Raw genomic sequence first — 21997 nt, 5'->3', positions numbered from 1 at the left:
AGGCCAGGTGTTTGTTAGCAGCCCCCAGTCATGGCTGGAATAAAATCCTACACAAGCAAGCGCACACACAAACACTTTGCTGATTCGAGAGAGAGAAGGCCAAGGCGTGCGTGATGCAAGAATCCCTACCTACGCACCCCCACCCTGGAACAGGTGCACCCACCTTCCTTTAAGCTGGGCAGTGGCAAAGTGAATTGTCCCACAAAGTCATTGGAGGAAGTTGTGTCATAATCTTCCACGACGAAGCGCACCAATGCCAGTTCTGGAACCCGAACCTGGAACGTCAGCGTTTCATTCCAGCATGGATTAAACCCTGCAGACAGGCAAACCCAAGGAATAAATGTTCAAGAGAGTTGTAATTTCGCTGGCTGCACTGGGAGTGAAGCACAAAGGAATCCCTGCTTGAAAGGCTAGACCTTTTAAATAAAAGGAAAAATAGATTCTCAAGAAGTTCAGTTAAGCAGCTATACTTGATGCATCTCCTGGAATCTCAGAATACACCATCCAACTTCGTATTACATATGCTCTATGATAAGTGCAAAGTCCCACAGCCTAAGAGCCAAACTAGGCATGACAGAAAATTTGTACTTAGTTGTGTGTGTGTGTGTGTGTATTTAAAAGCAACTGAGGGCCCAAGTCAATGTAAGACTCAGCACTGAGGGAGAGAGCATTTAACCCTTTCTTCCCTGCACCGCCTTCCCTATTTAAATTATTCCTCCAAAGTTACATATGGAAAAATTGACAACACAACCTGAGGGGGTGGGGGTAGGATTTAGATGAAGAACAGTCCTTCTCCACCTCGCCACTCCCACTAATCCAAACACTTATCCTTTCTGGTTACTGTTTGCAATATTTTTTAAAAAGGAGATCTGAGCACAGATCTCCTGGCATTATATCTAGGTGGGGCCTAACCAGCTGCCATTGCCTATCGTATCAGGACGCAAGGAGGTGCCCTAAGTTGTCAGGGCCTTGGTCCACCTAGCCCAGCTCTGCCTGCCCGGATTGGCTGCAGCTCCCCTTGTCACAAGAAAAGGTCCTTCTTGCCCCTGAGGCCTGAACTCCTCTTTTGCTCCCCACTAGGCCCTCCCACAGTGGCGCTGTTGGGTTGTCAAATCTGGGTTGGGAAATTCCTGGAAATTTTAGGATGGAACCTAGGGATGGCAGCGTTTGGAGAGTAAAGGGAGTTCATTGGAATATACTAGAGTCCCCATATAGTTCCCCCTTTAAGGCAGCTATTTTCTCCTGGGGAACTGATCCCGGTCTCCTGAAGAGCAGTTGTAATTCCAGGAGATCTCCAGGCCCCACCTAGCAGTTGGCAACCCTATGGTGCTGCTGCTCCATTTGAGTGGCTTCCTTGGATGGCCTCCCTTCCCGAGCCATGCCTCACCATTATTCAGACGATACTCTGTCTGCTTCCTGGAACAGTCTGTGGGAATGCCATGGATCTCAACACGCACAAAGGGGTCGACGATGGAAGAGTTCTTCTCTTTGTTCAGCTTGGGGAGCTGCTGTGCCGTGATCACCTGAAGGAGGTGGGGAAGGGAGACTTCAGGGCAGAGGAAGGACGGGGCTTGTCTCCCACCAACCCCCAGACAGAAAAGACACTCCACAACTCTTCAAAGTCAGCTTCAAACAACATACCGCATAAAGAAGTATTTACTGAACATTTTACTATCCCACATTCAGAATGAATCTGGACAACTGAATGATGGCCCAGGCGGTGTGTATTCTGTGGCTATGGGGCAGTAAAGCTCTGCATGAAGAAATGCTGAATTCTGCACCTTATATGAATTAGGTAAACGGTAGGCATTTTGTATCATGCTACTTACTTTGCATAATTTTCCTCTGGTTTTTTTACCATCAGAGGGAAACTGAAGCCTTGACCCCTTCCCCAACCACTTCATATCTTACCACTTGCACACTTTTTGTGTGCACTTTTTGTGTGCAAAACCTAGGTAGGTGTTCACTTTGCTGGCTCCAACATCTCCACACATGTACTTTGCATGTGTATGGTATGTGTCACTTCTGACTTATGATGACCCTGTGAATTAATGGGACAGATCGCAACATGGTATAGCCTGATCAGATCTCAGAAGCTAAGCAGGGTGGGTTCTTGGAAGGGGGACCACAAAGGAAGACGCTGCAGATGAAAGTAAAGGCAACCACCTCTGCTTTTAACTTTCCTTTAACATCCCTGGCTGGGGTTGCCATAAGTCAGTTGCGACTTGATGGCACATATGTATGCATGTATGTATGTATGTATGTATGTATGCATGGCATGGTGATGGTGAGTGCTGTCAAGTCACTGATGACTTATGGCTACCCCTGCTGAGATTTTCATGGCAAGAGACTAACAGAGGTGGTAAATGTTTTATCAATAACATCCTTGCTCAGGTCTTGCAAACTGAAGGCTGTGGCTTCCTTTGCACGTAGACACATCTAAATACAGTAAAATATACACTGCCTTTGGCACAAAAAAATTCCCCACTCACTGTACCTTGATAGTGAGGGCAATAGGGCGCTGGCCAGTGCTACGCCGGGGGGACTCAGGGTCAAAGGCACTCTGACTGTGGCGTAGCCAAGCAGGTTTCAGCACATAGCCACAACAACCATTCACCAGGAAGCGTCCATCATTGAGGTCCATCTCTACCCCTGGTGTCTGGAAATTCAGTGCCACTACAAGATGAGCACAGAAAAGGGAAAAGGTTATCCAAGGAGGTCAGAAAACCTCTGATAATGCAATTTTTTCAAACATCTGCATCTTGTCTAGTTGCAAATACAGAAGGGTCTTGAGGGGTAAATGGCAGAAGACAGCTAACAGGTGTGTAGCAAAAAGTATTAGACTAGGACAGGGAGACCTGAGTTCAAATCCCCACTCAGCCATCAATCTTCCTTGGAGATCCTGGGCCTGTCACTCTCTCTCAGCCTTGTCTCCTTCAGAATGGATTGCTGTGATGGCAAAATGGGAGAGGAGAGAACCAGGCAGCCCCCTTGAGCTCCCCAGAGGAAAGAGAGAGTAGAATTGTAACAGAAAAAGCAGCTAGAGTGAGGAGGGATGTTCAGAGCTAAGGGGCCAGTATGCTAGCATAAAAATATATTAATGCAAAATTGTATAATCTGATTTGAAGATAATTAAATTATGCCATTTCACATTGAGTCAATATCATTTTCTTGTACAATGTTATGCCAGCCTGATTCCCTGGCTTAAAGCTGCCCCTCTCTTTCCACTTTGTACTCTACAGTTTTCTAAAACATTTAGAATCCTGCAAAAATGTCAATAAAATGATGCAACTGTCTGCAGTGTTAGACATACTGAGCCACTGGATCAATTTAAGTTTTCATACACCAGCCTTGCAAAACCTTCAATCTGAACTATTCTGCTGCAACGGAAGCTGTGCGGGAGCTAAAGTCAGTAAGAATTCTGCATGCACACTTTGATGCCACAGGCAGCCGTTCCATCACAGCCACGCAATGGTCCATGGCTTAGCTGTTCACATTGTACTTTGACCACCAGTCCACTGGCCAACACACAGCTTAGTGACTCTCCCCAAAGGGAGGCAACTAGCAGCTCTCTCTCTCTGCATCATTTGAGAGGTGCACAAGGCACTCTAGGCCTCCCCCTTCAGCTTTGCCTGCTTGCTTGGCCTGGTCCCTGCTGCTGTGATCATCACTGGCAATGGTGAAGCACATCTGAACACATCAGCAGTGGGCCGCAGTGGCAGGAAGGAGGAGGCCAGTGGCGGGGCAGGAGAAGAGGGCGCACAAAAATTTGCTGTGTCTGTTGAAGCGAGAGAACAGAAGGAACTGTGCAGGTTATTCAGTCCTCCTATTCCAGCCAAAGTGGATTCTGACGTTTCCTCAGAAGGAATGCTGAACGTTCAGTATAAGGTTCATGAAGCAAAGCATCAGGAACAAGAAGAAAGAAGTCACAGGGCTCTCTCCAGGCAGTGCCCCAAGTGGCTGCTTTTCTTGCTTGGGCAGTGAGCTGGCCCTGGCTTCCGGCTGTTAGAGCTTTTGCTTCCTGAATCTGAAAGAACTGGCCGTGGCAGCTGAAACAATACAACCGAGGCGGCACAAAACTCCTTTTGGCTTTTGCTGCTATCCTATAGTTTCCCCTCTGGAGTTTGTCTCTAGAAGAAATTACTTCGTTTGTACCAAGACCTCACTGAGCTCAAGCCAGGAGTTTTTCACATCAGGAGGGTTTGAGTCTTGGAAGAAACTGTGCCTTGCTTGCAGTGACAAAAAATTCTTTGATCTAGGCCTACAGGAAGCTAAGATTCTGCCATCTCGAAACGTTGCCGTTTCTGACATGAACTTTCTGGACTAATGTAACAATATCAGTGTGAGCAGTCGACCATGGCCTCTGCCATGTTTAATAGCAGGCTGTGATATAAAAATCACAGGGCCCCTGAATTAAAGCAGCTTGATCTGCATTAAGGAAATTCCAGCTGGCTGGGCAGAGCATTGCCGAGGCCTGTCTGGGATAGTGAGTCATTAATGGAATGCTCATGCAATTCAATTCAATTCAAATACCTTTAATGGCATACAAAGATCTAAGACAGCAAACAGGTCACGGAATGCTCATGCAAATGCCGAGTGATCGCGCATGTTTAGTTCCTACCCCTCCAAGCTGCGGACATGCAGTTGTGACAAGAAAGGTTCTTGCTGTATCATCACGTGACATTCTGATCCCTGTTCTTTCCATGATGGAATCCCACCCTAAGTTTGTAGGATTATCAATCAGCTCTGATAAGTTACACACCTGAGAACATTTTAATCAAGATCTAAATTCATCAGCCCAGCTCCGGGAACATTAATTAGCAACCGAGTCTTTGTCAAGCACCAAGAGAACCCAATCTTACTCTTTTGTCACACCCCAGTAGCACCAATCAAAAGTAATCAAACCTTTGTCATTCCCAGGAGCTGACCTTTACGGTCTTTGTCCCAACAGCTGAGGGGGCTTCCCAGCCTCACGACATGTTTTGCCCTATAAGAAACAGGGCTCTTGCCCCATTCAAACTGTACACACTTACCCAAGTGTAGTGCCCTCAGAGTCTCTCTCTCTCTGAGCTTTCCTCTCTGGCCAAAGGCGCAGGATGTTTGAAGCTCTCTTCCTCCATGGACTACTCTGCACCCTGCCTCATGGATAGGTAAATATACCCCAAATCCCTCACTCTATTCCAGCCTCTGGCTAATTTCTTAGACTGTGTGCTTGTGCAAACCGTTTATTACTTCGTGTGTGTGTGTGTGTGTGTGTGCGTGTGTTTTCTCTCGTTAATAAAAATCACCCTTTAATTCAAGACCACCAGTCTCCTCAGTTTCTTTGGGGAGGGGACCCTGTAAAAATTGGTGGAGGTCTCACTTGTTACCCCTCTTGCAAAGCCTTCTCCTTGCTGTTAATTCCCCTCTCTTACTCGCAAGAAATCCTATTCCGGTACCATCACTGGGGCTTTTTCTTTAACCACCTGTCCATTTACGGAACACAGGAACATGAAACATGTTCAGTTTTTTTCCTCCAGCATTCATTTAGGGAGAATGCCACAATTCAGTGTGGCAAAGTACTTGCTCTCCATGCAGCAGGATTCCAACTGCATTGAGCCACACTTGGAAAGCAAGTTCTCGAAGGGCCACAGCAAGCCAAAGCAAAGAAGACCAGGATAGAGGATCAGCTATAAGACAGTTTCAGTGGATGCTGATGTAAAAGGAATTGTAAATTTCTAAACTGAGGGAAATGAGAGCCTTCCTCCAGGCTCTACAGCAGTTCACCAGAGGAAGGAGCTGTTGCTCTGCTACAAAAATAACCGAAGTTGAAGCACAATTGTGTTAGAGAGAGGGGAAACTTGCAGTTTCAAGCTAAAAGAAAGGGAAGGGCAGGTGGACCCCATCAACACTGCTGCATTTCATGCACAGAACCAGCATTGATCATGTGACATGAAAGAGCCAGTCAGGGTCCACACTGGTGTTATTAAATGGCTGACTCTGGCCCACCTCCATCAGACTGGGCTTTCTTCCTTCATAAGGGGGAGGGTGTGTATGTGTGCAAAACAATAGTGACAAGGAGAGGAGAGATCAAGCTCAGTACAGGAAGACCCTGACTCTCCAGCTTCTGAATTTCCAAAGAGTGGTCTGCAGGCCGTCCTGCTTCCCTCCCTGCAGTTCAGAATTTCAAAACTCTCCCATGGATTCTACTGAAGGGCAGATATGCATCGGGGGGGGGGGGGCAGTTTTGGGCCTCCCTCCCTCTTCCCCCACTTACCTAGTTGGCAACCAGCATTCCACATCTCCTGGGGATTGTAATTGGAGGAGTTCATCTTGAGCCCCAGAGGGTAAATGCGGCTGAGGTGTCGAACGTTGTAGCGGACAAAAAGGTTTCCTGAAAGACAGAGGACCTTGGTAGTTTCCCGCCAAAATGAAGAAAAAGAGATGTCCAGCAGTGATGCCAATTTTAATGTGCCCATCCAATCAGAAAGGAAAGACATGGAGTCCATGCACAATGTGTGCATGCTTTTAAGGCAGGGTTTTGAGTCAAAACAAAAATAAGGGAACCGCTTCCTCTAACAGGCAACAGATCAAAGGGGAGCCCAAGGCTCAAGGAAGCACACCAAGGAACGCTACTGGGCGTAGTATATCAGCATAAAGTATATTCCCATTCATACCACAAGTAATGTAATGACAATAACAATTCTTGGATTTATATAGTCCCCACAAAAACAATTTCAAAAGTTCAAAGCAGTTCAGAAGCAGTTTGATGTAGATGGAAAGCCGCCCTATATTCAGGCTGGCGTCTGCGAGCAAGCTGTCAAGTTCTGAGTTGCTAAGTAAGAACGGTTGCAAACTTCGTGTGGAAGGCTGCAATCCCGTGAGAAGAAGGCGACAAGCCTTGCCGGCTTCTGTGCACTCGTTTCAGACTGGTCTCTTTCCTCAGGCCATTACACAAATACCAACCATAGTATTCAATCCACTTGCATAATCTATAGAAGAGCAATATCAAACTTTGAAGGTTTTGTCAGCCAATATTTCGCCAGTTTGGCGAGTAAATGTTTATTCTCACTAGTAAAAACTAGTGGTGTCGGAAAGACCACTCTTTCTATTCTGACCAGCTCCCCCCTAAAATGTTCAGCATCTGCTCCCTAGCTCCCATCCCTGGCTTCCCCCGAAGATCAGACTAGTGGTCAGGGCTGTTGTACTCTGGCATTTGGCCCCAAACCCCCTGCCAAGGAAAGGCAAATTCTGCAGCCAGCATAAATCAAGCACATCTGCTCCTGCACCTCTCCATTACATCACACCTGGAGAAATCAACATTGTAGTACTCTTTACCTTAGTCCCCATCAGTTATCCCCATGGTTATTTTGGATGCCCCAAGACCATTGATTCCTCCAAGTCCTTCCAGTGAGGACCGGCCTTCGCTTCCAAGGGCCGCACTTTGCCAACTGACACACTCTCTCTCTCCTGACTTTGTTTTTTCACCAGCTGCTTCCCCACCTCTCCCTAACTGGGGCTTTTTTTGGCGGGGGGGGGGGAAGGGGGAGATCCAATCCTACTCTTCCAAAATGCTTCCAAGTTTTTCTTTTTCTGTCCCAGCAAAGCTGGTATCCTATTGGCCAAGGCCAAAGTTCTACCCAGCTCTGGCCTCTCCATTTCTCCACCTGGGGCAGATGTTTAAGAACAATGACCATAAAAGGATTACAAAGAAATATCATTTTATAGTAGCATTTGCTAATGTAATGATTCTTAGCAGGAGCCATGTGGGGCCCCTTCTGGGGTGATCTACAACATTGGGGGAGGTGTTCAGAGCTTATGGGGACAAATAGGGGACAATCACAATTTTAACCAGTCCTTTCTCCCCACTTGAAGTGGCTTCTGACAACTAGTGGAGGAGAGTAGTTCCATGCTGCCCACTATGCCCCAAAATCCCAGATTAGAGATTCCTTCTCCCCAGGGCCTTATAAATGTAGCAGACTCCATGTAGAAGACTCCAATTGCAGGCACAAGGGGCTCATTTAATGGATGCCTGAGATTTGTATATTGTATGCATAAACCATAAATCCACCTGTACAAAACGGGAACCCCATGAGGACTTAAGAGGAAATCTCATCCCCTCCGTTAGCTGCTGCTTCTTCCTCTCCTCCTGCTCACTCCTCATTCTCCAGTTTTCACGTTCTCCCTCCTTCCCCCCCATCTCTTGCTGACTTCTTCTCCCCCCCCAACTCTGTCACTGCCACATTCTCCCTTTCTCCTCAGCCGCTCCTTACTTTATTTTTTAAAAATGCCCGATTAGAGAGGGCCTGCAAAGCAGCCCCTAATACTGACCTTGGTCTTGGTGACATCTCAGTTGGCATGTTTTAAACGCTGAGATGCATGTGCAAGCATATACATTGCTTCTCTATTGCGGAGGGTTAAATCCTAATTTTAATTTTCACTTTGGGGAGTTTTCTGTAAACCTCCTTTCTGTACCTGACCCCACTGTGTGAACGTCTTTGATCTGTGTTCTGAGGTCAAGTTCAGAATTAGATATATGGCAAACCACATTACCTTGTGTTGTGAGCTGTTTTTTATATATCCTAATTTTTAGGTCCTAATTTTTCACCTGTGGAGCTAATAGTGGGTAAGAACCACTGTACTTTTCTTTTTTGCATATTTCTCCATTCCCATAAGTGCATTTAACTCAGTTTCTCCAAAGATAGGGAACAGCTTCTAAAGGAAGACCCCTGTCAGCAAGAAATTTGCTCTCCAATCTTACCTGATTCCTTGATCAGCTTCCTGGCTTTCCGCTCACTGAATGAAGACATTTCCATAGGTTGCTGGTGGTGCAGGGCATGAGACAAGCTTTGGAAGGGGACAGACCGGCAGTAGACAACCACATCTGAGAGCTCCCGTGAAATCTGCGTGGCATCCTTTGCCTGTGGGGGCACCATGTGCATGATCTCTTTTTCCAGTGCCTGGTAGGTGAATTACTGCAAGCCTGTCAATATCTGCTCACCTGTGGTGAGTAGCAGTAGCTTTCAGGTGATCAGGCAAGAAGCCTTTGTAAATTTTCTAAAAATGCTTTATTTTTCCTTCAGCCCATGACTGCACCATTCTCACTCTATCACATGAGTATGTCACCTTTCCTTCAAGGAAATTAGGACAGCATACCTGGTTCTTCTCTCACACATCTTCTCCTTGCAACAACCCTGTGAGGTAGGTTAGGTTAACACAGAGTGACTGGTCCAACATCACCCAGTAAGCTACATGGCTGAGTGGGGACCTGAACCCCAGTCTCCTCAGTTCTAGTCTGACATTCTAACCACTGCATCATACTGGTTCTCTATCACAAATGATTACTGTAGAGATGGGGGCAAGGGCCAAATGTCTGTGATTGTGTAACTTCTACGGATTCATCTGGGCATTAACAACAGGCTAAGAGACCAGTCTTCAGTGCTCACAAAACACCCAGAGAACTTCAGGGGTCAAGCATGCCATTTCAAAGGACTGGGCAACTGTCCCTCAGGCCAGGAGCTCTTTCTTCCAGCCAGCAAGGTTCCAAGTGCAACAATACCAAGTCCTGCAGCTGGAACCCCCACTTTGAACCCCCAGACACCCTACAGAATCTTTCTCACCCCATTCGTCAAAACAATCTCTAGGGAAGAGACTTCTGCAGACCCTGGTTTTCATGTAGTGTCCTGGTTTACATGGAGAATCAGAAAGGAAAATCTTCTGGGATATTTCCTGAGTGTGTGTTTGTTGTGGCCAATTTAGAGGGCCTGAGACTTTTCAGGGAGCAAGCAGAGCCCTTCCCTGAAGAACGTAGATCTGTCAAGTCAAAGAAATATGAATGGCTGCATTTGGCTCAATAGGTTTGAAGGAGGGCAGAGCCAGTTCCCCAACTAAGGCACCCAAAGGACTGCTTGCGGGTGGCCAAAGGGGCTCAGCTCACTCCCATCCATCAGCCGCACACGACAGGACTGGCATGCTCTGACTTCCGGTTTGGGATTCATGGAGGTCTAACGCAGCTCCATTTGTGGAGCTGACCGGATTGCCGTTTTAACCGGCCGGAGGGGTGAAAATAACCCGCGGCCGACTGCTCTCAGGCGGGGAGCAGGCAAAGAACGCTCAAGACCCTAGGGTGAGCTAGATCTCGGACGAGGGGGGGCTCTACACAAGGAGTCTCCCCCCCGATCCTTGAGGTCCCACCTTGCGACGGGTCGGCTATAATCTCTGCGGCAATTTTGGGGCCAATTCGGCTGGCATAAGACCTACATACCCAAGCTTCGATCGGGGAGGGAAGTCGAGAGGAGAATTTAAGATCGAAACAGCGATTACAACCCGAGAAAGTTGAAGAGAAGGTAAAGATCGCTATCTCTTGAAACGGGACAGACTGACAAAAACAGAGAGGAAAGAAAGTAGATTTTTAAACTGCAACAGACTAGTGAAAAGGAGGTGAAGACTCGGCAGGAGTTGTATTTTAAAAGAGACTAAGTTTAAAGAAGTTATTACAAAAATCGGACTATTGTTTTGAATACCTGTGGTTTTGGAGCTGTGGGAAAAAGACACCATCGCGAGACCTGCTGTGGGAAGACGGGAGACAGGAAGTGCGTAACAACAATAGAGTGGCTGGAGGGAAGCGGCCCTTGCCAAAGGACAGGAAGTGGGGAATCGCCATCTTTGAAAGTGGAAGGGTCGTGGCTTCAGCGGAAGAGGAAGTAGGCCATCTTGGATTACAATAACATAGAGAAACCATAGAGAAAAGACGCCCGACATTTTGGATATAAAAAATTAATTTTGGCAAAGATTGGGACATTTAAAAAAAAGGAAAACGTTTAATTATACGCCACGGAGCTGAGGAAGAGAGCAGATTCGTGGGAGCGAGCTAAAGCAAGCCCCACGATGTCGAAAAAAGAGTGGCAATCGGCAATAGAAAATTTGGACAAAAAACTTATAGACATGATGAAAGAACTTAAGGACACGAAATTGGAGCTTATTAAAGAGGTCAAGGAAGTTACACAGACAGTAAAGTCGGAGCTGTCAGAAGTGAAAAAAGGCGTGGAAACGATTAGCAGTGAATTACAAGGAACGCAGCAGAGAGTTAAAACAGTAGAAGACGCGATGGAGAATTTAATAGACACGCAACAAACAGAGATGAGGCTGGTGAAGGGGAGGATGTCAGTTGCAGAAACTAAACACATGGAGAAGCAGCTTCGTTTTCGTGGTCTGCCAGAAGTGGAAGGGAAGTCAGCGCAAGAACAGATGACTGAGGTGTTGGCTGATTACCTGGGGAAGGAGGAGGAGGAAATTGTGGCTATCCTAGATGTGGCGTATCGTGTGAACTCGAGAATTGCAACCCAGAGGAAACTACCAAGGGATGTGATTGTGCAGTTTACAACTAGAAATATGAAAGAGAGGATTGTGACAAAACAATTTCAAGATCCATTGGAGATTGATGGCAAGACGATTATTATAATGAAGGAACTGCCCAGATCAGTGTTATTGGACAGGAAAAAATATAGAGTGCTAATTCAGACTTTGAAGGACATGAATATCAGATACAGATGGGAGTTACCGGAAGGAGTGTCCTTTGAGTTTGGAGGGGCAAAAAAACGCATCAGATCTGAGCGGGAGATGGAGAGATTTATCAAGGACAATGAAAAAGACTTACCAACAAAACCATGAATATGGAGTGTAAAGTATTATCTTGGAATGTAAATGGACTAAACTCACCGAATAAGAGAAAAAATATTTTTCATTGGCTATTAAAACAAAAATGTGATATTGTTTGTTTGCAGGAGACCCATATTAGAAAACAGGATGTAAAATATTTAAAATCTGGAAAATTGGGCAAAGAATTTGTAGCGGCTTCCAACAAGAAAAAAAGAGGAGTGGTGTTGTATATAAAAGAGGAGCTGCAGCCAAAACTTGTTATGAGAGATGTGGAAGCTAGATTTGTAGCAGTGGAATGTAATTGGAACTTAAAGAGAGTGTTGGTAGTCGGACTTTATGCACCTAACGGTGCAAAGGAAAGCTTCTTTGAGGACTTAAGGAAGCACCTAGACGATCTTGTATATGACCAGATAATTCTTGCTGGAGATTTCAATGGAGTGACAGATTTGGAACTAGACAAAAAGACTACAAAAGCACAAAAGAAAAGAGGACTATTGCCAAAGCTTTTTTTTGAGTTGATTCAACAAGAGACTCTCGAAGACGTATGGAGGAGAGAATATCCTAAAACCAGACAGTTTACTTTTTATTCTGCAAGGCATCTTACATTATCAAGAATTGATATGATCTGGGCCTCAAAGGACTTAGCGTTATGGACTAAGGAGGTAGAAATAATGCCGATGGTAGGCTCAGATCACAACCCAATTATGTGGAAATTTGGAAAAAGGAGAAAAAGGAAAGCCTGGAGAATAAATGAGGACTTGTTACAGGAAAGTGAGAATATGGAAACATTGAGAAGAGAGACTAAGTTTTTTATACAATACAACGTGAATAAAGAAGTACCAACCAGTAAAGTTTGGGACGCGTACAAGGCGGTTGTAAGGGGCATACTAATGGACTTAAATGGCAGAGCAAGGAAAAAGAAAGAGGAGAAGAGACAAGAGATTGAGGAGAAAATAAAGGCCAAAGAAGCACAGTTAAAAAAGAGACCAGGGAAAAAGAAAATATATCAGGAAATCAAAATTCTTCAAGAACAGTTAACAGCAATGAGTAATAAAGAATTGGAGTGGAACCTTAAAAGACTGAATCAAAAAGCTTTTGAGGGTGCTAATAAACCTGGGAAATATTTGGCATGGCAATTGAAGAAGAAAAGGGAAAAGAAAATAATAAATAAAATCTGTGAAGAAAATAAAACGTACCTGGAGCAGACTACCATTAGTAGAGCCTTCTATAAATTCTATGCGAAGCTGTATAATAAAAAAGAAGTAACCAAAGAATCAATAGCATCATATTTGGAGAAAACTAAACTTCCAGAGATTTCGGAAGCTTGGAGAAACAAGTTGAACAGTGAAGTAACTGATGAAGAAATAAGTAAGGCAATACAATCCGCAAATCTAGGAAAGGCGCCAGGGCCAGATGGACTTACGGCTAAATTTTATAAGACAATGGCCAACGAACTGGCACCATTCCTAAAAGAGGTGATGAACGGAGTTTTTAGGGATCAAAGAATTCCAGACACTTGGAGCGAAGCGAATATATCATTGATCCCAAAAGAGGGCCAAGATCTGACTAACGTGAAAAATTACAGGCCTATATCATTACTTAACAATGATTACAAAATTTTTGCGAAGATATTGGCGGAGAGACTGAAGGGGTGGCTCTCGGAAGTCATAGAGGAAGAACAAGCAGGCTTTTTGCCGGACAGACAAATAAGAGACAATTTAAGGACAGTGATCAATGCTATTGAATACTATGACAAGCGTTGTGATAAAGAGGTTGGTTTCTTCTTTGTAGACGCTGAAAAAGCGTTTGACAATTTAAACTGGGACTTTTTGTTTGCCACTATGGAAAAGCTACAATTGGGAGAAAGATTCATCAGAGCAATTAAAGAAATTTATAGAGACCAGACTGCAGCAATTGTAGTGAATGATGAATTGACCAAGAAATTGACGATTAGTAAAGGAACAAGACAAGGTTGCCCGTTATCTCCATTGTTGTTCATTTTAGTATTGGAGATTCTGATGATACAAATACGACAAGATGAGGAAATACGAGGAATAAAAATAAAGGACTATTCATACAAGGTTAGAGCATTTGCAGATGACATAATGTTAATTGTAGAAGATCCATTGGAGAACATGCCAAAAGTGATAGATAAGATCAAGGAGTTTGGTGATTTGGCAGGTTTCTTCATTAACAAAAAGAAGTCAAAGATACTATGTAAAAACATGACTAAGCAGAAACAACAATTGTTAATGGAAACAACGGACTGTGAAGTAACTAGTAAAGTGAAATATTTGGGAGTTGAGCTGACTGCAAAAAATATAGATTTGTTCAAGAATAATTATGAAAAATTATGGACTCAGATAGAGAGAGACTTGATCAAGTGGAATAGACTGAATTTGTCATGGTTGGGCAGGATTGCAGCAGTTAAGATGAACGTGTTACCAAGAGTAATGTTTTTGTTACAGACAATACCAATCATCAGAGACTCTAAACAATTTGAAAAATGGCAGAGGAAAATATCAGATTTTGTTTGGGCAGGCAAGAAGCCTCGAGTGAAAGTAAAAGTTCTACAAGATGCAAAGGAGAGAGGCGGAATGCAACTGCCCAATCTGAGACTTTACCATGATGCAATCTGCCTAGTTTGGCTAAAAGACTGGATGACATTAAAGAATAAGAAACTATTAGCCCTAGAGGGATATAAAAAAATTTTTGGATGGCACGCATACCTATGGCATGACAAAGTAAAGGTCAACTCGATGTTCCTGCATCATTTTGTAAGGAGAAGTCTATATACAATCTGGAAGAAGTACAGAACTTACCTACAAGAAGGAACCCCCTTGTGGGTGGTTCCATATGAGGTGATAGATCCGAGAGCTGTGGATAATGAACAACAATGTTTAACGTACAAAGAAATAACTAAGATTGAAGTATCTAAACTTAGAATAAAGACGCAAGAGGAACTATCACCTAACTATGATTGGTTTCAGTATAGACAGATTAGAGACTTATACAACTCGGACTTTGCAAAAGGGGGCATACGAACAGAGAACTCGGAACTAGAGCAGACCCTTCTTAAAGAAGACAAGAAAAGAATATCCAAGGTATATCAAGTACTGTTGAAATGGTATACTGAGGATGAGATAGTTAAAACACAGATGATGAAATGGGCTATAAACTTTAATAAAGAAATAACAATGGAGGCATGGGAATACTTGTGGAAAACTACAATGAAGACAACGACATGTATTAATATTAAAGAGAACATTTTCAAAATGATCTATCGTTGGTACATGACACCAAAGAAGATTGCGCTAGGGAATTTGAATACATCTAACAAATGCTGGAAATGTAGGAAACATGAGGGCTCCCTCTATCATATGTGGTGGTCGTGTGAGGTAGCTAGGCAGTTCTGGGGGGAAATAATAAGAGAAATGAGTGAAATTTTACAGTTTCAAATAAATAAGAACCCAGAACTCCTGCTGCTAAACTTGGGAATGGAGGGAATTCCAGCCCATCATAGGACGATGATATTTTATATGACTGCAGCAGCTAGACTTTTGTATGCGCAGAAATGGAAAGTACAAGAAGTGCCAACTATTGAAGATTGGATCTACAAATTGCTGTACATGGCTGAAATGGACAAGATGACAAGAAAACTGAGAGATCTGGACTCAGGGCAGTTTAACGCAGACTGGGAGAAGCTGAAACAATATCTGGAGAAGAAATGGGAGGTGGGAGGAAAACTGTGGCAGTTTGAGAACTACTGAAGTATAATAAAAGTATAAAAGAGAGGGGTGACTTTACCGGGGGAGGAAGAGAAATGTGAATTTATAAGCAGTTAGATTAATTGATCGAGATATATATAGATATGTAAAGATTAAGTGATAGAATACTGATAGAGAATAATTAATGATAAGGTTTAAACATGAGGATTGAGTAATTAACAATATTTTCTTTCTCTGATAAGATTTATATGCACCAAACTGAATGCATAGAAGAGTTAAATTGATTGATTATGTGATAAGTTAGATAGAATTACCATAAAAAGATGAAATGAGTAATATATAGAGAATAAATCAAATTGTTTGATTTAAATGTGGGAAATTTTTATGGTTTACGATGTATAGGTTTATGATATATAGAAATATTCAAAACTGGAAAATGGGATAAATTGGTTATCTAAAGACGTACGGTTTGGGTGTATAATAAGTAAAGGAGTTAAAGATGTACTGCTTAATATAATGGAGAATGTTTGTTTTAGACAGATGAATTTTATAGAAGTAAGGGAAAAGGGACAGAGGGTGGGAAAGCTGTTGGAAGTCAACAAAAGGGGGGGAAAGGGAGGGGGTTAGAAACGAAAAATTAGGGGAAAATTGAATGTAATGTAAAAATAATAATGCTCTAACCCAATAAAAAAATTTTCAAAAAAAAAAAGGACTGGCATGCTCTGAAATTACCCTTTCCTGGGCCAGCACTGATGCCAGGCAGGTACAAGCCAGGTATAAGTCCTAATGGCTATGCTGGCCCAGGAGAGGATGAGTATACCTTAACTGGGGCAACAAAGTGCCTTGAAGCCAGTTATGGAGATAGGCAAAGGTGTCCATCATATTCCCTTCTCCCCTGCCACCAACAAACAAGGAACACTCACCTGTAGTGGTTTGATCTCCTGGAGAGAGTTCGTGGACTGGAAAGAGAAAAGAGAGAAAGAGAAACAAAAGAGCTAGATGTGTTTTCCTAGGGACTTATCTAGGCTGCAAAGTTTGATACCTGTACGGCTGCAAAGTCTGATACAAGTACAGCTTCCTCAACATAATTCTGGGAATTGTAGATTCTATCACATTTTTATCGCATCTTACCTGCAAGGAGCTTGGGGTGATGTACATGGCTCTGCCCCTCACTTTTATCAACCCCGTAAGGTAGATCAGGCTGAGAGATGGATTGAGCTGGCTCTCTCAAGTCCTAGTCCAATACTCTAACCTCCACGCTAGACTGACTGGCATGTCCTGAATAAAATAAACTACCTTATTGGCAACTATGTTGGGGGATGATTTGCAAAAGCCAAGCTCCTGAGAGTGAAGCAGACCACTTAACAAGCACAGCTGTTCTGCACTATAATGTACATAAACCTTGCAAAACATGAAGTGTCTGGTTAATTTCAACCGTTCACTCCAGACAGTGTACCCCAAGAGAACAGTTGATGTGGCGCATTAAATAAATCAACCTACTACTTAAAGGCTCCCATGATCCCCAAATCCCCACTTGCAGAGGATGCTACCTGCTCTGTCTCTGTATGATTCCTGGTTCTGGCTTTGCCACCTTCCAATCAGTCTCTGCAGCAGTCTCTGCTAATTCTGCCCAGGCTGACACTCAATTGCCTTCAATATGCAGCACATGATTGCCTGCTTATGAATTCTTTGTGTGAGTCGCTGCTCTGGATTTGCCTCCTTCCAATCAAGAGGAACAGCCAGAACAGTGATTCTTAAAAAAACCCTCAGGATTATTCTTTCTAAAGGAAAAAACAGGGTTGCATTCACCTGTAACTTTTGATCATCGAGTGGTCTTCTGTGCAGTCCCACATTGGGACTGTGCACACACAGGGCAGCCACAGAGAGGATTTCCAGAGCTTTCTAGAAGATTAAGAGCACCCCTCCTCCCTTTGGTGCTTTCCCCCCAAAAAACATCACATGACCAGGAGGAGCTCTGGAAAACTTCTCCGTGGCCAGCTGGTGTGTGTGCAGTCCAAATGTGGGACTGCACAGAAGACATGAAGATGAACTTTTTTGGTATAAGCATGAGGCTCCCCAGATGTATTGTGGGGATAATAATAACACTAACTTGTTCACCGCTCTGGGTAAGACACTAATCTGTCTAGAAGAGCGGTATATAAGCGCAGTTGTTGTTATTATTTCAATTCACTGAATTCAAACCAGTGGCCTGGAGCCTGCATACCATAAGAACCACCTTCTCCCATAGGAACCTACACGATCATCTTCAGAGACCTTGCTTTGGATGCCCCTAGGGTTGCCAGGTCTCTCTCTCCTTCTGCTAAGAGGGTAGGGTCCCTGGTACTTACCTCATGTTGGGCACGAGACGTGTGTGCCCTGGGGGTGATGCAGTGATGTCACTGCATTGGCTGCGTGAGCACTCCTGCACTCTACACAGGGCTGATTCAGCCCATTTGGGGCCCAAATCGGCCCCAAAGGAAGCGCATGAACGCTCCCACAGCTGGCGTGATGACATCACTTCTGGAGGTGACGTTGCTGTGCCCCCAGTGGTGGGCAACCTCCGGGGGCGTGCTACCTCCCACTGATCACTGGGAGATCGGTGGGTGCCCGCCACTGGCGGGCATCTGGGAACCCTAGGTGCCCCTGCATTTGAGGCTAGGTGAGTGATAGCCTGAGAAAGATTGTGAAACCAAAACTTTGGAACTCCCTCCCCAAGGAAATTTGTCTGTCCTCCTCTATTGTCTTCTATTTTTTGGAATATCCAAAAAAACTTTTATTCCCAGTTTTTGGTGGTGTATGTTTGTGTGTGTTTGTTCATTGAAATATTTTATATTATTTTAAATGTTTTAAATTTAAATGTTTTTTAAAAATAGTTTTCATGTTTGCCACCTTGGGGAGCCTATTTGAATGGAAAGATGGCATACAAATGTTCAGGAAAAAATTCTGCTCTGCCACTCAACAGTTTTGGAAATGCTGGTATATGTTCTGGTAATGAAGCTTTTCCCAGGATTCTCCTCTTGGGGTCAAATTTGTTCTCACCTTCTCATCTTCATCCTCCTCTGTCTCCTCTTCGGGACTGGAGGTGAAGCTCACTCTTTCTGGGTCACTCTTGTCCTTCGGCAGCTTCTTCCCTTTCACTAGGATCTTCCACTTTAACTGCTGTGGGGTTTGGAAAAAGGAAAAACAAGCTGCTTAAACTTCTAAAAAGTGTCTTAAAATTAGAGATGGGCACAAAGCAGAAAAGAAAGAACTATGCGGTTCGTGGTTCATCACATTTCACGAACCACGAACTTTCATGAAGCTGCCCTGGTTCGTGAACCAGTTCGTTTGGTTCATGAAAACGTCCCATCCAGGTCAGCAATCATCACGTCCAGGTCAGCAGAAGGTCTGCACAAAGTCCATCCCTTGTTGTTTAAGAAACTGATTGATCAGCGCCAGGCTGTCTGCAGTGACAAACCAAAAAACGAACCAAATGAGCCAGCCTAAAGTTTGTGGCGGTTCATCAGAAATGGGCTCTGACGAATTATGGCAATTTGAAAATTATTAGAATGGATTTGTTATTAGAAGAGATAGAGTCTTTACCATATGAAGTGAAGTATTAGCTAATTGTTAGCCCAAATGTAAGTGGACTTAGAGTTAATAGATATTGTTAGAATTACTAAAGTAGATATTTTATCCGACTGTTAGTTAGTTTAAATTTAAATATATGTGGAGCTAATATAAAGTAATAGATAATAGATTTTAAGTTTATAACAATATTTTTGAAGTTAATAGATAGGGCTTAGTTGAATAAAAGAGTAAGTAAACATGAGATAAGGAGTTACAGAAAAAGGGGACAGATTGGGAATAGATTAGGCTATAGGGTTGGAAAGCTGTTGGAAGTCTTGGAAAAGGGGGGGAGGGAAAGGGTGGGGGGAAGGATAATGAGATGCTATTTGAAAGTTGTATATTAATATTCTCACCTAATAAAAATTTTCTAAAAAAAAAAGAAAGAAATGGGCTCTGACAAACTGCTGATTCGTGAACCACAAACCAGCCTGGTTCGTCACAAACTTTGGTTCATATTTCGGTTCGTGCCCATCTCTATTTAAAACCAGCAGAAAAAACTCAAGCAGCAAAAACACTTCAACAATGAGTCCTACAACAACAGTGAAACAGCAATAACACAAGAATTTAACTAAGAGCAACAATAAGAGAAACAAAACAACATCATATCAGAGAATCAATGCCACTCATCTGTCATTACCATTATCCAGTAAAGCAGACACATCTCACATTATAGTGGAAGAACTCCCACCCTGGGCTCCCACTATTCCAGGCTCCTACTGCTGTGGGAGCAAAATGGGGGAGAAAAGCTGCAATACTGCATGGCATTGTCGCATTGTGTACCGTCAACCTGCACTGCCCCCCAAATTTACTATCAGTAGCACAAAGAATGTCACTTTTCAAAAAGCAAGCTTCCAGCTCTCCAGACCATAAAAAACAACGCTCTCCCTTTGACAAACTAGCCCTTTCCTCTTCTTCAAATTACTCCTCAAGCCTCTTCCCAGATTTCCACAGGCTCAGTTTATCACATTGAAATTCTGCATAGCACCTACCACAATGCTATCGCTAAACAGCTCTTTGAGAGCAGAAAGAGCAGCCAGTGGCTTTACCTCTGGGGATGGGAGCTGTTTGGGAGAGTCTCCATCCAGCGGCTGAGTCAGCAGCATGTCTCCTAAGATGGTCTTCATGTGGCGGGCCATTGTGGATTGCTGCTCCAGACCACAGTGGTTTTCCAGTGAGAGGATTAAGGGATAGGCAGAGTGCTGCAGACAGAAAGCAGAGGTCAGGAGGACACATCATATGTCTCTAGGGACCTTCCTCAAGGGCTGCTCAGAGCACTTCCTTTGTCTCTCGATGCTATTGTTAGGAAAATTCTAAATAGAGGCTGCTTGCAGTGCTCTCTTTTTTTAAAACAGATGTATTTTTTGTTGGAAGAGGAGGACTCAGTGTTGTCTCTTTCCTCAGGTTTCAGAGGGGGACAAACCAGAGTTAGAAAGGCAGAGAGGTCAGGGCATCCTGTCTACTGTCTACTGCTCTGGCTATCCCTTTGATATGAAGAGCCAAGCTACAAGTGACGAATGACACTTGCCTGGCAAGTGAACAGACTCACGTGTATTCCTCCCTGTTCACTTGCCATTCACTTGCTCTCCACTTGATCAAGTGGCAAATGAACAGGGAGGAATACACGTGAGTCTGTTCACTTGCCAGGCAAGTTTCATTCGTCACTTGTAGCTTGGCTCCCAGATTGCTATTCTCAGGACTTCCTCCTCATGACATCCTCCTTCTCACTCTTCTCTTCCTGGCTTTGTTCCAGGCACCATCTCTCTCCCTTTTCCTCCCTTCAACTTGGAATCATGGATGCAGGTCCTAGCATCCATGTGCATCCTTAGACTAGATAAGTAGATAGGATCTGTCTCTCCTCCTTTCCGATCAGAGTACGGGGTTCCTACAATAAAGAACTCTTTATTTCCTTTCAAAATATAAACAAGTGTATGCTTTGTTATTTTCTCTCCTGCATGCACTCCAGCCAGCAAAACCAGCTCACAACCACTTCCACTGCTAAACAATAAACCCTGCTAATGGCCCAAACATGGAATTCTTTAATTAGGTTTCTGGGGCCAACATATGATTTATTTATCATTTTTAAATTTATCTTAGCTTTTGATAAATTACCACTGTTGCTTTCCACCTGTTATGTAGCTATTGAAGTTTTTAAAAGGTGGGCAACTCTATCAAGCTTGTGCACCCAAGTGATTAAGTGACACGTTTATTTTCAATGAAAGTTTACAGAAATGTGAAGCCAGCAGAGAATCTGGAGGCATCTTTAAGACTAACAAATGTTGATTTCATGGAAGTCTGCATAGCCAGACGTCCAAGATCCTAAGCTGACAAATATGTGTACAGCTGAGTACAAAGAGGAAACGATTGTGAACAGGGATTTTATGGCCTCACAGTTTACAATTTTTTTCTCTGTATGTAGGTGAATAAGGCTTAAGATCATGAAAGTTTCTGCCATAATAATTCTGTGAAAATTCCACTGTGCTCTTTGTAATTTTGCTACCTGGCTTCCCTTTGGGAACTCAAAGAAATGTTTATTAGAATGATATACTCAACGGCCTTTTCCTGATTCCAGTGAACAAGCAAAATCTAAAGCACAACTAAATGAAACTGTGGGAGATCTTCAATCTGGTCTCCCATGGTTTTTCAAAATGTTAAGAGCAGCCACTGGGGGCGGGGGGGGGGGGAGGTGTCACCTAATGAAATACTGCTCCAGGAAGAGAGGGGATTGAATCTTTTCATTCTCATATACCACATTCATGATCTCAGTCACACATACCCTACCTAGAGTTATTTGGCCCATTGCGGGAAACACGTAGGTACCTCCCACCATCTAGCAGTTAGAATAAACACTCAGAAAAGATAGTGCTGCTATTTTATTCTCCATCCTTTCGCTGTGAGACAAGGGATTCTAGGGCAACTTTATATAGTTCTTGCCTTCTGAGGAACTGCTTTGTATTGAGGCCGTATGGTAATTTCTTCTCATCTGCCTATTTAAAAAAATACAGGTTGAGCAGGTAGGAAGTAAG

General features: G+C 43.6%; 1 protein-coding gene across 1 annotated transcript in view; it reads right to left on the bottom strand.

Moving 5' to 3' along the window:
* The window catches only part of PLCD3 (phospholipase C delta 3), a 72007-nt gene that overhangs the window by 5644 nt on the left and 44366 nt on the right, over positions 1 to 21997 (bottom strand). The window contains exons 8-15 of the mRNA XM_054993602.1: positions 20021 to 20173; positions 18405 to 18524; positions 16289 to 16324; positions 8741 to 8900; positions 6257 to 6373; positions 2498 to 2676; positions 1388 to 1523; positions 164 to 313 (exon numbers count right to left, since the gene is read on the bottom strand). Coding sequence (XP_054849577.1) covers positions 164 to 313; positions 1388 to 1523; positions 2498 to 2676; positions 6257 to 6373; positions 8741 to 8900; positions 16289 to 16324; positions 18405 to 18524; positions 20021 to 20173 — 1051 coding nt within the window. The remainder of the gene's footprint in view (positions 1 to 163; positions 314 to 1387; positions 1524 to 2497; positions 2677 to 6256; positions 6374 to 8740; positions 8901 to 16288; positions 16325 to 18404; positions 18525 to 20020; positions 20174 to 21997) is intronic.

Source organism: Eublepharis macularius, chromosome 12 (genome assembly GCF_028583425.1).
Source record: "Eublepharis macularius isolate TG4126 chromosome 12, MPM_Emac_v1.0, whole genome shotgun sequence".
Taxonomy (NCBI): domain Eukaryota; kingdom Metazoa; phylum Chordata; class Lepidosauria; order Squamata; family Eublepharidae; genus Eublepharis; species Eublepharis macularius.
This window is presented reverse-complemented; position numbering and strand designations above follow the sequence as displayed.